At 42.8% G+C, this 13,084-nt stretch overlaps 1 protein-coding gene across 1 annotated transcript in view; it reads left to right on the top strand.

Annotated features, from left to right (window-relative positions):
* The first annotated feature begins 10,488 nt into the window (after nucleotides 1–10,488).
* Nucleotides 10,489–13,084, top strand: part of SBSPON (somatomedin B and thrombospondin type 1 domain containing) — a 30,050-nt gene continuing 27,454 nt past the window's right edge. The window contains exon 1 of the mRNA XM_081069909.1: nucleotides 10,489–10,752. Coding sequence (XP_080926035.1) covers nucleotides 10,539–10,752 — 214 coding nt within the window. The 5' untranslated portion in view covers nucleotides 10,489–10,538. The remainder of the gene's footprint in view (nucleotides 10,753–13,084) is intronic.

Here is a 13,084-nt window from a genome sequence, read left to right as displayed (position 1 = left end):
GCCACAATCAAATGGTTCTAATGAAAATCAGGATTCTGAAACTGTTCTTTTAAAAGAATCACTCTAAAGCTTGCTTATGGCTATGTCCAGGTTTTAGGTCGGTGAGTATATGGCGAGCGCTGAGACAATTCAGTCCCAAACTAACTGTGAGAATTGTGTAAGTAAAAATAATGGGAACCGAACTACCAAGTTTCTATGGATGACTGGTCACATCACAGCTCATAATACTCATCTGTAGAGTAGATGAAATAGTGTGTCAACAATTCATTGGTTGGATGATTATAATGACTCTTGTAAGTTGATGAAGAGGCTTGAATTGCCGTTTGTAAAGCGAATTTAGAAATACTTCATTCATTTGCACCGGACAGTGGCTGTCCCTCAGGTCAAAAGTGGCATCCATCACGTTAACATAATTGAGCCTCTAATAAATTCAAACCGATTCACAGAGGCCAATGGCTAGATGGAAGATTGCTCAAAGACTCTGTCATCTGATAGGTACCCCAATTAAACCTTCCATCTACTTTCCAGTTCGCCCCCATTGTGCTAGAATGCTTCTCTCTTCTGCGGGCCAGCCTTTCTCTCTCATCTTTGAACCTGCTAAGAAATTCTACCTTTACCAAAAATGCTGTCCTGTCTTCTTGCTGGATGGATAGGGTCTGATGACTACTGATTCCTAACGCTTAATTAATCACTCCATCTTTTAGGTTTCCATGTCATCTTTTACATACTGTTATTATAAGAGTTCAAGTATTAGTTATGGCTAGCTGCCCCTCTGGATTGTATGTTTGTATCTCTCACATCTTAATAAATATGTAGGGAACAAGAATTGGAAGAAAGAAAGAAAAGAATTGTATTGATGACGGGATGGGGGATAGTTATCATCTCATAAGGACTTTTACTCCAATTTATTTCATAACAGTTAAAATACTACACATTGACAAGGAAATTCTATTACAGCAACATGGTTTGACTATTAATGGTCAAAACAGGAGAATGCTGTGTAGGAAATATTTATTTTGAACGATGGTGCTTAAGGAAAAGAAAACAAACTAGTTTAAATAAAGGAGGGTGAGGAAGTGAGGACCTAAAGAGAGATCCTGAGTGATTTAAGACGTCATTCCTATCTCTGCAGGTCAGGGTATATTTCAACGCACATGGCCTTCTTTTTCGAAAATGTGCCCATTCTTCTGTGTTTCCATCCTAGATAGGGTCATTTACAGGCTGACAGAGTAGGGAGGAGGAGGAGTAGAAAAGACAATGAGAATAAAAGATTGCCTGGAGGTATCTGAGCAAATTGGAAGAAGGAGAGAGAAGGAAATTGTTATTGGTTGAATTGTGTCCTCCCCCAAATTCACGTTGAGCTCCTGATCCCCAGAACCTCAGCAAGTCGCCTTATTTGGAAATAAGGTTATTACACATGTAATTAGTTAAAATGAGGTCATTAGGGTGGGCCCTGATCCAATATGACTGGTGTCCTCATAAAAAGGAACACGTCCTGCTGACTTCAACAGCACATACACTAAAATAAAAAGGGATAATTTGGACACAGAGACACACATGCAGAGAAAACACTATGTCAGCACGAAGACGGCCATCTACAAGCCGAAGAGAGAGGCCTGGGACAGGTCTTTTCCCAAAGTCCTCAGAAGGCACCAACAGCCCTAGGAAATTAATCTAGGAATGAAAGGGAATGTGTGTCTATCTGCAAAAGAATCATTTCCTAATCAACAGAATAAGCTTCACTGTGAACTGTGAAGTACAGAGGGGTGAGGACAGCTGGTGAAAGTTCTGAGAAGACGGGACATTGATCAGTTCCGGGATCCAGCCAGCAGATGGCGCTGTTGATTGAAACAGCTCTCGGGTGGGAGTAGGAACCGGGTGGGTCTTTCCCATTTGTCAGGTATTTGCAAGTGGAGTAAGTATCCAGGTGATGGTAGTTGCTGGACATGCAGACTACTGCTAACTGTGGCCAGTACCCTTTGTGATTCTAGGAAGTCTGCGAAAAGCGGCTTGTGGGAAATATTTCCGGCGGTTATAATCAAGACAGGTGTGCAGTGCTGTAGGTGGGCAGGGCATGGAATTTAAACTTTTGCTACATCTGACTGCAATGCAAACTCTGAGAGGGTCTGTGACTGCGGCTGTGCCTTTCTCTTTCATAGCACCTTACACAAAGTTAGAAAATGGCTGTTCTTTGTTGTAATAATTTTATCTCTTTAAGCTTACTAGAAAGAGACATCATTTTTTAAAAAAATTCACATTTTAAGCCAATAATACATAGAAAGCCTGTATTTACATCTGATTAAATCTTTGAGGCATGTTTCCATTTACTTCTTACAATATTATTAACCAACATTTTAACTGTATACCGGAGGTGCTTATAAAACTGTGTACAAGTGGACACTGGTCAGCATTGCTCAAGCAGTAGTTCGCCATAATCAGAAGTGTCTGGACGCTGATGGGAACCACGTTGAGCACCTCTTGTCATCGCAGAAGTCAAACGTGACTTGTATTCATCTTTTGTTATCAGTATATATTGAGTATTACAATTTTAATACAGTTTTTCTTTCTAAAATGTATATATATGTTTTTGGCACCCTCTGTATATATACAAATATACAAATATACAAATATAAAATATATATATATATATATATATATATATATATATATATATATATATATATATAAAATCTCCAAGAAATAGCAATAAGGGTTTACAAAGCACTTTCCACAAGAGCTCCGTGGTGTTATCAAGGTAGATCTTACTGTCCATGTTGTACAGATGAGTTTAAGCACAAGCAGGGAATAGCAAAAAAAAACCTCCTAAAATCCGGTTCCTCTCATCCTCAATTCAATATTCTCTATCACTAATTAAATGTTTAAAAATTTAAAGGCTCTCTTGAAATGTAAATCAAAACCACAATGAAATATCACTTCACACCTGTTGAAATGGCAATTATCAAAAAGGAAATAAATAATAAAAGTGCTGGCGAGGATGGGGAAAAAAGGGAACCCCCGTGCATTGTTGGTGGGAATGTAAATTGATGCAGCAACTATGGAAAACAGTATGGAGGTTCCTCAAGAAATTAAAGAGAACTACCACAGAGTAGGTCCAATAGTTTTGCTTCTCAGTATTTATCCAAAGGAAATGAGAACACTAACTCGAAAAGATATCTGCACCCTCATGTTCATTGCAGCATTATTTACAATAACCAAGATATGGAAGCAAACTAAGTGTCCTTCGATAGATGAATGGATATAGAAGATGTGGCACATATGTACACAATGGAATATTATTCAGCCATCAAAAGGGGATATCCTGCCATTTGTGACAACGTGGGTGGACCTAGAGGGCATATGCCAAGTGAAATAAGTTGGACAAAGACAAATATTGCATGATCTCAGTTATATGTAGAATCTAGAAGAAGGAGGAGGAGGAGAAGGAGAAAAAGAAAAGAGAAGAGGAAAGAAAAGAAAAAAGAAAAGAAAAAGTGAATTCATAGATACAGAGAACAGTTGCAGACCGTGGGAGGTGGATGAAATGCGTGAAGGAGGGCAAAAGGTACAAACTTCCAGTTAGAACATAAAAAGTCATGTAAATAATGGATTTAATATACAGCATAGTGATTATAGTTAATAATATTGTATTGTCTATTTGAAAGTTGCTAAGAGAGTAACTCTTAAAAGTTCTCATCATAAGAAAAAAAAAACTTGTAACTGAAAAAAAGAATTTAAGGAACTGACAATAGAAAATGATCCCACATGGTTTAATGTCTTCAGTTTTTTAGTGGCCTAACTACGTGCTATTTGTCAAGCTATCTATCATAAAGAGCCTATGAAATTTTAGTAGAAATCCAGTTGTTGATTACATAATTAGTTCTCCGAGTAGAAAAAAAATTAGACTCTTGAAATTGCACAGAATGGGTTTGAATATCTCTAGTTTGGGCAAGTTATTTAACATCATCACACTTCGATTTCCTCAACTGAGAAAATAAATAGTAATACTTGCCTCGTCAGGGTCAACAAAACAAGATACATTAAATATTTAATATGATTCCTGGTACCAAACAGACCTTTATAAATGGTAGCTCCTTTATGCCCTATAAATAAGCCAGAATCTGCAGACTTAGCGTGCAAAGAACGTTTTCTCCCAAGCAAAAGTCTAGGATCAAGGTCAAAGTCATAATATGCAGCCATCGACTGCTTTCACACCCACACAAGGCTGCCAGGCACGCCAGCGGGTGCACTCCCTTCCCACTTACTTCTTAGAACTAAATGGAGTAGGAACATTCTTCTCCCTCGAAGGGGCTCATTTCTCTCTGGCTTGTTGTGTGGCAGACACTTCGTAGGGTTTTGTGCCCTTCACGGACTTAGTGGGAGTTTTGCATGTAGGAAGAAAGAACAATTTGCTATAAAGATCCCTGCTGTGGAGTAGAGAAGGTTGTTTTACCGTAAAAGGAGCAAATTACATGACTTCTTTAATGTCATCCAGATGATTTTCTCCTTTTCATTTTTTAAGCTCTGCTTACAATTCCACAATATTTCCTAGCAGCGCAGGCTTTACTTGGCAGTATCCATAGCTTCGGCCTTCGTAAACAATGTTTGCAGGGCATGGGTTTTCTGGCTGCTCCTTTTTTAATTTCAGAATTCCATTTTATATGAACTCCTTACATATAGATGAATGCTATGTAGTTTACAAAGTGTTTAATGTATATTAGTTCATAGAATGCTAGAGCTGGATGTATTGACTAGAGGTCAGCCAGACATTTTCTATAAAGGGCCAAGTAGTAAATAGTCTAGGCTTTGCAGACCATATAGTTTTTATCTGTTGCAACTACTCAGCTCTCTGCTTGCAGAGTGAAAACAGCCATAGACAATACATTAAAAAAAGGGGCATAATTGTGTTCCAATAAAATTTTATTTACGGACACTGAAATTTGAATTTCATTTAATTTCCACATGACACACAAGAATCTTTAAAAAAAAAAAAACTTTTCCCTTAGCTCACAGTCTATACAAAAATAGGCATAATCTGTCTATCCGTAACTAGAAGATTATAGTTAGAGAACAAGTGTTGGATTTGCTGGAGACCTTACGGAGCTTTAAAAGGCCTTCGTTTTATAGCTGAAATTCTGGAACAGTGAAATTTAAATACTTTCCTCAAAGTCATACAGCTGGTGAGTTATGGAGGCAAAACCGTATTTTCCATCTCCTGATCCCTAATCAGATTTTTATAAACCATGTCATTCTTCAGTAATGACCATGACTGATACGCGTCCAGGCAAGCATTACAGTGAATTTATAATTAATCTGTGGACATAAATGTCGGTCTCCAGATTAGCTCTTCTGATCTCAACTTGGAGAGACTTGGACTCTGCAAAATGACTTCCTCAACTGTGTTACTTGCAGCCTACCACTGGGGTCAAATAAAGTGTGTGAGACCTCTCTCATGACTTATATACTGCTACTTAAGTTGAATATTAGAAATTTTGAACTGAAAGGGCCCTGGGAGATTTTCTTGGCTCACACCTTCAAATTATATGGGAGCAACTGAGGTCCAAAGAGCCTATGTGAGCTGCCCAGCGTCAACAATTGGCAGGACCTAGAAGCCAGGTCTCTGGACTCCCCATGCATCACTGTTTTAATTATACCATCTAGCTGACACAATAGTTTATGGAAAGGAATTTTATTACTCGTAATTAAAGCATGCCTTTTGTGTTCAAGTCCAGAGAACAAATGTAATAATGACCCTTAATTACCAACTCATTCGTCTATTAATATATCAGGAGCTGTACTAGACACACAAACATTATTTAATCCTTTCCTTCTTTATCTCCATTTTACAGATCAGGAAACTGAGGCTTGAAGTGCTTATCATAACTTATTTCATGTTACGTCACTAGTGATGGATCTGCTTTTCTAGATAGAGCCCCAGTTCAAATCTGCTTTTCTCTTTAAAACCTGAGCGCTTCCCTTTCTGTGTCACCTCTGTTGGGTGCTTTTGTTTGAAGCCCCAGAAACGACAACAAAATGTTGTAAATTATAAGGAGGATGTATTGGGGCTGGGGCATGAACAGGGGAAGAGTGACTTGCAGTGTCATTCAGTCCAAGCCCTGAGATCCCCGGCTCTGCCTTCCTGGCTTGATCTGCCTGATCTCAAGCTGGCTTCACATTGCCCCGCGTGGCCTCATTCACACCCAGGAAAGGCCAAGGTGAAAGTGAATCATCTGTCCAACGAATGTCCTGATCCTGCGGCTCTGCTTGGACCAATCTCTGCACAAGTCCATATTCTGAGGATGGGATTAATCCTCAGAACCCATCCCTAGAACGAGGAGTGAGGCTCATGCACCCAAGATGAGCTGCTGTCACATACTAGAGAGAAGGGGTGCTCCTTCTAGAAAGGGAAATCTGGAGGCTGTTAGAAAAAGAAGGGAAGAATGAATATTTTACAGGCAACCAACACATTTACTTAACCATCTCCGTATCCTCTCCCCATGTCTGTCTGTAATCCATAGGTTCAAAGATACACAATTGGCAGCATAAACTTCGGTGGAGGAGTCCTGGACCTCTTGTTTTAAGGTGGTAAGGGGAGAATTGCTCAAGGTACATTACGTACACCAATCTTCAACAAGCATTTTTGGATTCTTGCCTGAACTTTAGGCATCATTAAATGAATAGGTATCAGCCTGTCAAGGCAGGACCTTCCCAAAAGGTATGCGAGCTTTTCCTGGGGGCTCAGTCTGCACTTTCCAGGGAGAAAGTAAAGGGACTAATAGTGAACCAATCCTAGCTTTTATAACCCAAATTCAATCCTCTCTTGTCTGCCCAGCTCCAGGGTCGGTATCTCAGACACCCCCACCACCCTCTTTTAGAATAAGACCTATCACAACATGTTGCCATGACTGTCACATGTCTAACATCTCCACGAGACTAAAGTCTCCTTAGGGAAGGACCGTTTGTCACCCATCTTTGGCCCTCAGCCTGGAATATATGTCACCTACAGAAAGCAAATGACTGAAACCGAATGAACAGTGCCAGCTCTGAAATGAGGGCTGGGCTGGAGCCCCTGGAATCCTGGGGAGTCCAGTGAGCTCCTCTGAGCCTCCTCTCCCACCAAATGAAAAAACTAACGATATCTCATATAAAATGTAAAGTGTGACCTCTTCCATTTTTCCTTTTTTTCTAAGATACACGTTTTCTCATACTTCACCATCTCAGAAACTGAGATCCAGTCTTAAAATGCACTGAATGTCTGTGTGATCGCCCCCAGATTCATATGCTGAAACCTAACCCCCAAAGTGATGGGATTAGGAGTTGGGGACTTTGAGAGGTGCTTAGGTCATGAGAGTGCAGTCCTCATGATGAGACATGTGCTCTGATAAAAGAGACCCCACAGGACTCCCCAGGCTTTTGCCACGTGAAGTTGGAGCCAGAAGGCACTGTCTGTGAACAGAAAGCCGGCCTTCATCAGACACCGAATCTGCTGGCACCTGGATCTTGGACTTCCCAGCCTCCAAACATGCAAGGAAAAGCCAGCCAGTTTATGGCATTTTGTTATAGTGGCCTGAAAGACTAAAACCATCCTGTAATCCACGTGTAAGTACATACCATACTTTAATTGATCGTGTTTTGTCTTATGTCTTATGTACTGTATCTTAATATTCCATAAAATAATGGTGAATCTTACCATCAAAGGTGTCTGATAACAAAATACGATGTTATGGATATCCATGCAGTACTCTGCCTCTGACACATGTTCCGAACCTGCCTAAGAATCAACTAGTCTATTTGTCAATCTCACGAGAGTCCTTTTACATTCCTCACGGTGTCCTGGGTCCCTACCCATCTTATATTTTAAATGTATCTAAACCTTTTTGAAAATGATTTCTATTTAGTACAATGTTTAATCTTACTTGTCTTTACTTTCCATTACCATCTCACCACCACCACCACCGTGCTTGAAAGATGAACTTGGAGCCATTGTGGAAAGAATAACTTTAGTTCTAGTCTCGTTTTGCCACTAATTACCTACATGTCTAATTTCTGTCATCTGCAAAGTGGAGGTGCCAATATTTTCTTCACAGTTATGTGCTGTCCAATGAGAACACATGTGTGGATGTCCTTTAAAATGACTGCATTCTGGAATCTGATAAGCAGAAAGGCCTCCGCTCCCCTCTGTAATTTTACCAGTCTTGGATAGCTTCCAAAGGCTTCAGAAGAAAGGGTGTCTTTTAAGGTGCATTTGATTACTTCCTATAGTCACCCCCATGATCACTGGGATGACTTCTGTTCTCGAAAGATCTGCAAGACATGGCAAACAAAGTGACTAATTGTTACATTGACTGAACCCAATTTCCAGTAAGAATGTGAACTCCATGGCTTTAAATGTCAGGGTCCCCCTGATTTTGCCTGTCAGGCAGGAAATGCTTATTTGCAAGGACCACTAGGGGAGCCTTATCTTGAGGTTTTTAAGACAGTGCAGGCTTTAACTTGACATGATGAGTTGCTTTCAATGTGACTTACCAGAGACAAGCTCCACGCTATGTTTGGCATTAAAGAAGTCATCGTTTATTTGTGGTTTTATGTGTTCTCTTTAACTTTGTGCTTTCCCTGCCTTTGCATACTATTGAAACTTAGTCTGTCTTTTACTTAGTTGTAGGCTTAAATTATGGAGTCGGAGTGGGGTGGACATTATGACACTAGTAGTTATTTAGCACCCACTGTGTGCTCAATTTCCACACATTGTCTGGTTTCTCTAGACATGTCACAGCACTCGGAAAGGGTTTAGTGTTCTGTGTTTGAGCTGAGGGCACTGAAGTGATTTGTCCGAGAGCATGGAATCAGAAATGGACGAAGCCTCCTGAGCACAGACCCCCAACTTTTGTTTTTGATTTTTGGTTTCGATTTTGTCTGGGGATAAGGAAGAAAGGAGTGAAAAAATTTGGTATTTGAGCAAGCATTTGGCATGATTTTTTTAATCTTCTAGACTGGAGGTCATCTTCTTCCATTTTCTGTATGTCTTCTTTTTTTTTTTAATTCCTGAAAATGAGCTTGTCAGTGAATAATTTTCCTTCATATTTTTTTTTCTGGAACAATTCCGGATTCTTATGGCCTTACAGAATAAGTCTAGCTAAAGATATTCTGTAAAGCAGACAGCCTTAGGGAAGAAGTGAGGGATAAATTACATGAATGAGCTGGTACAAAGCTGCTAATAAAACCTACAACACAGGTAAAAGGCAAAGGTATAATTTGCGGAAAGAGTTATTTAGTACCAACTATCAAGAACTAAAAACATAAAAAATAAAGAAGTATATAATATTTATTTAAATTGCAAAAAGTAAGAGAGACTTATCTAAAAAGGAAAACAAAAATAAACGGCCAACCCTAAAATTTATTTGCATAAATAATCGCAAAGAAACAATTTCTCTGTAACATTAAAGTGCATTTTCTTTGGACAATGAAAAAAGATTGCTTTTTTACATTGGTCTAACTTTATCTGTGATTAGAATTTATGAGATACAATTCTTATAATGCATCATCATATCTTTTTCATTTCACAACTGTTTTTTGTTTATTCTTTTATGTTTGATTATTGTTTTACTACATGTGTAGTAAAGTTATTTTATTATTTTTTTAACTATTGTTACTTTTCTCTCTAAAGAATAAAGGAAGTTCATCTTTGAGAAGTCTCTGTATGAGAAAAGAAAAAAAACCCTCGTCTTTAATCAGATTCCTTAGATTCACAGACACAGGAAATTTTATATCCCTGGTTTCTTGCAAAAACCGTAATAGTTTAAGTGATTTAGAGCATAAATTTAAATTAAACTTCCAGGATTCTTTTTGGTTATCAAAAAGAGGTGCAGAGAATATACTTAGAGAGAAAGGTGGAAGGAAATGTATATACAAAGTTAGGCAAGCATGTTTTAAAAGCAGAGGTTATTCCTAAGACATCGTTTATATTTTATGTCTCCTTTCCTTAACATTCGTCAATTGCCTCTTCAGTGAAGCAACGTGTTCTTTTCCCAGAGCAGGGAAATCCCATTATAAAAAGCTGCAGAGAGGATGCTTCTTTGGCCATATCTCCTCGATTTTGAGGGGCCCCTGTGGCCGTGGGGACGGTCTCCTGCAGCAAACAGAGCGCGGGTGTCCCTGCGCGAAGCCAGGTGACCCGCGCGCATCGCGTTGCTGAGACCCACTTGCTGCACGTGAAGCACAATGCCCACTTGCTAACATGTCCCCAGACGTTAGGAAGCTGAGTTTGGGGACAGGAAAGGTGGCTGCCTTGGCCAGGCTGCTGGGCCCCTGGGATCCGGGGCACCTGCTTCTCCGCCGGCTCCGGGAGGGCCCCGCGGGGAGGAGGTGGGGGCCCGAGCGCGGACTGGGGGCGCCCGGGAGAGCGAGCACCCGCCCCGCTGGGAGGGGCGGCGCGGGGGGGCGGGGGCCGCGCGCAGAGCAGGGCAGGGCCGGGCCCCGCCGAGCGTCACCGCGGCTGTGGAGCAGCGCAGGACTGGTGTCCTCGGTCTGCGGGAGCGCTGCCCATGAGGACCCTGTGGCTGGCGCTGTGCGCCCTGGCGCGGCTGGGGCCCGGCGCCCTGGCCGGCTGCGCTGAGGCTGGGCGCTGCTGCCCCGGCCGGGACCCCTCCTGCTTTGCCCGAGGCTGGAGGCTGGACAGGGTCTACGGGACGTGCTTCTGCGACCAAGCCTGCCTCCTCACCGGGGACTGCTGCTTCGACTACACCAGGGCGTGTCCAGGTGGGTGGCGGGGCCAGGGGGGTGGCACCGGCCATTAGCCGGCAGCCCAGGGACAGAGTCCCACACCAAGGACCAGGCATCCTCCAGCCCCTTCCGTCGTGGTGGGGCCAGTCTCTCAATCCCGGCCCACCCAGCCCCTTCCATCCAGGTACACCAGCTCCATCTGTCCAGGGTCTTCCAGCTCCCTCCGTCTATGTGCATCCCAGACTTTTTATCCTAGGCCTCTCCAGCCCCCTTCCATCTAGACATACCTCTCCAAAGCATCCCTCCCACCACAGCCTGGGTGGAAAGTGCTGGAACGCTTTCTGGAGGGGTGCAGGTCACTTCTGCTGGATGAATCCGTCCTCTCAGGAACGCTAGCTTGATAGGGCCACCTCCCGCCGCCTGGAGAGACGCACTGACAGGTCCAGGGCCCGCCCCTGGGTCAGGCTCCCTACTTCCATCCTGTTAATCCTCAGGGATCTTAAGGACTCTGTGAAGGGTGACGAGAGAAGGAATGTGTAATGATCCCACTTTGTGCCAAGGGCTTGCTCCCGGGGCAGGGATGGGGGTGTGGGGAGTTCAAGTTCTTGGAGGAGCACAGTTGTCCTCGCTTCCAGACTGTGGATAGAGCCCCTTCCTCACAAAAAAGCGTTCCCTTCGTTCTTTGAATTCAGTTTTATCTATATAGCTTGATAAAGATTTTTATCGCGGGGATCTTACTGTGTTTTAATCTTGCTGGTTTCCCTTTAGGGTCAGTCTTTTTTATCCTTAAATTTCCCACAGTATCACAGACCCTGGTATGGGCTCAATAAATGATGATTTAATTAAATTAAAAGGGAAAGGGAGAAATGGTGAGGATAGTTCTGAAGAATGAGGTGCACCTGAGAGAAGCCAGCTCTGGAAATAGAAGTAGCTTGGTGCCCGCCCAACCCCCCTTTATCACTTCACCCCCAAGGCCACGCAGCTGTTAGGGTTTGGCCTGAAGGATCTTGGAGGGGGATCCTCACATCTTCCCAGGTGAGTAACCAGCAGGGCTGGGTGCCTGATAGAGGGCAGCTCTCCTCCTGCCTCTGTTCTGCGGGAAGAGACCACGAGCCCATGGCAGGATGGTCAGCCAGGCCTGCTGCTGAAAGAACACAGTTGAAACATTAAGATTTTTTTGACCCTGATGGAAAGTTAATGATTTACCTATGAATATTGATTTTCTTTTTGATAAACTTCTTTCACTTTCCTGCTCCAAAGCCAGGAGCTTTTACTACTAAAGTAAGGTGAAGAGTCAGTTTGGAAATGCAGTGCCCTCGGGCCAGCTGTCCTCAGCCCCCTCCTCAGGTAGCTACCCAAACCCGTGTTTTCCTCAGTTACCTGGGTCACTCAGGTACACCCTATCCACTGTGGTAGCCTCTCTCACTCAACCCTCCCACGCGAGGGATTTACCTACATGTTAAAGGTAAATACAGAATTCCCGTAGTTCAGATAATGTCCCCCAGACCATGGCAAGCACAGTGACACAAAGATGGTGAGGGCACAGTCCCTGCCCCCGAGAAGTTCATAGTCACACATGCAAAAGCACTTGCAGCACACTTAGTGCCAAAACAAAGGACCTGGGATGCTAGAAAGGAAAAACTCAGAAGACCAGAGGAAGTGATGGGCAGTCTAGTCCCAGAGAATGAGCGAGAGGTCTCTAGAAGGGGAAGAGAATTCTAGGAGGAAAGCATCACTGGTTGTGGGTGTCAGCCTTTTGTGCCAGGTGCTAGGTTAGGCCCTGAGGCTAAGCTGGAGAACAGGATAGTGAATGTAGCTAGATATGGAGCAATTCAAGCACAGACAAGGTGAGCAAGCTGAGAAAAACTGGCTTTCTAGTGAGGCCTAACAGCGCTATGAGGAGCTGCAGAATCCTCCAAGTCTTGATTTGGTCAAAAATAAATCCCTTCTTTTCAGTCCAGGAGGTAGACGTATTAAAATAAAAAGCCTGTCATTTTGGAGTGGGGATTTATTAGGTAAGGGATAGCAAAAGATGGGAGATGACCTTACCATCTCTGGAAGGACTGAGAAAGAAATCTAGCTTAGCAGAAGAAGACGGCGGGATGGAAAAGACTCCTTGTTGGTAAAGTCTCTGCATCTAGAGTGTTTTGTTTTTTGGAAGGGAGGAAGAAAATAGAGACAGTTGGAAGCTGGCCACTTTGGGGAGACTCACCCTCAGAGTTGAGGGTGAGTGAAGGGCAGGTTGGAGCTGAGGTGCTCTGCGTCTTCAGCCCTGGACAACTGTCACAAATGAGCTGACTTTGGGGTTTGGGGGAGGTCGGGTTGGCCTGTATTAGCATTTTACAGGAACTGAGGCTGCCAGGGGGCT

This window comes from Rhinolophus hipposideros, assembly GCF_964194185.1.
Source record: "Rhinolophus hipposideros genome assembly, chromosome: 13".
Lineage (NCBI taxonomy): Eukaryota > Metazoa > Chordata > Mammalia > Chiroptera > Rhinolophidae > Rhinolophus > Rhinolophus hipposideros.
Note: the sequence above shows the minus strand (reverse complement) of the source record. Positions and strands in the feature narration are given on the sequence as shown.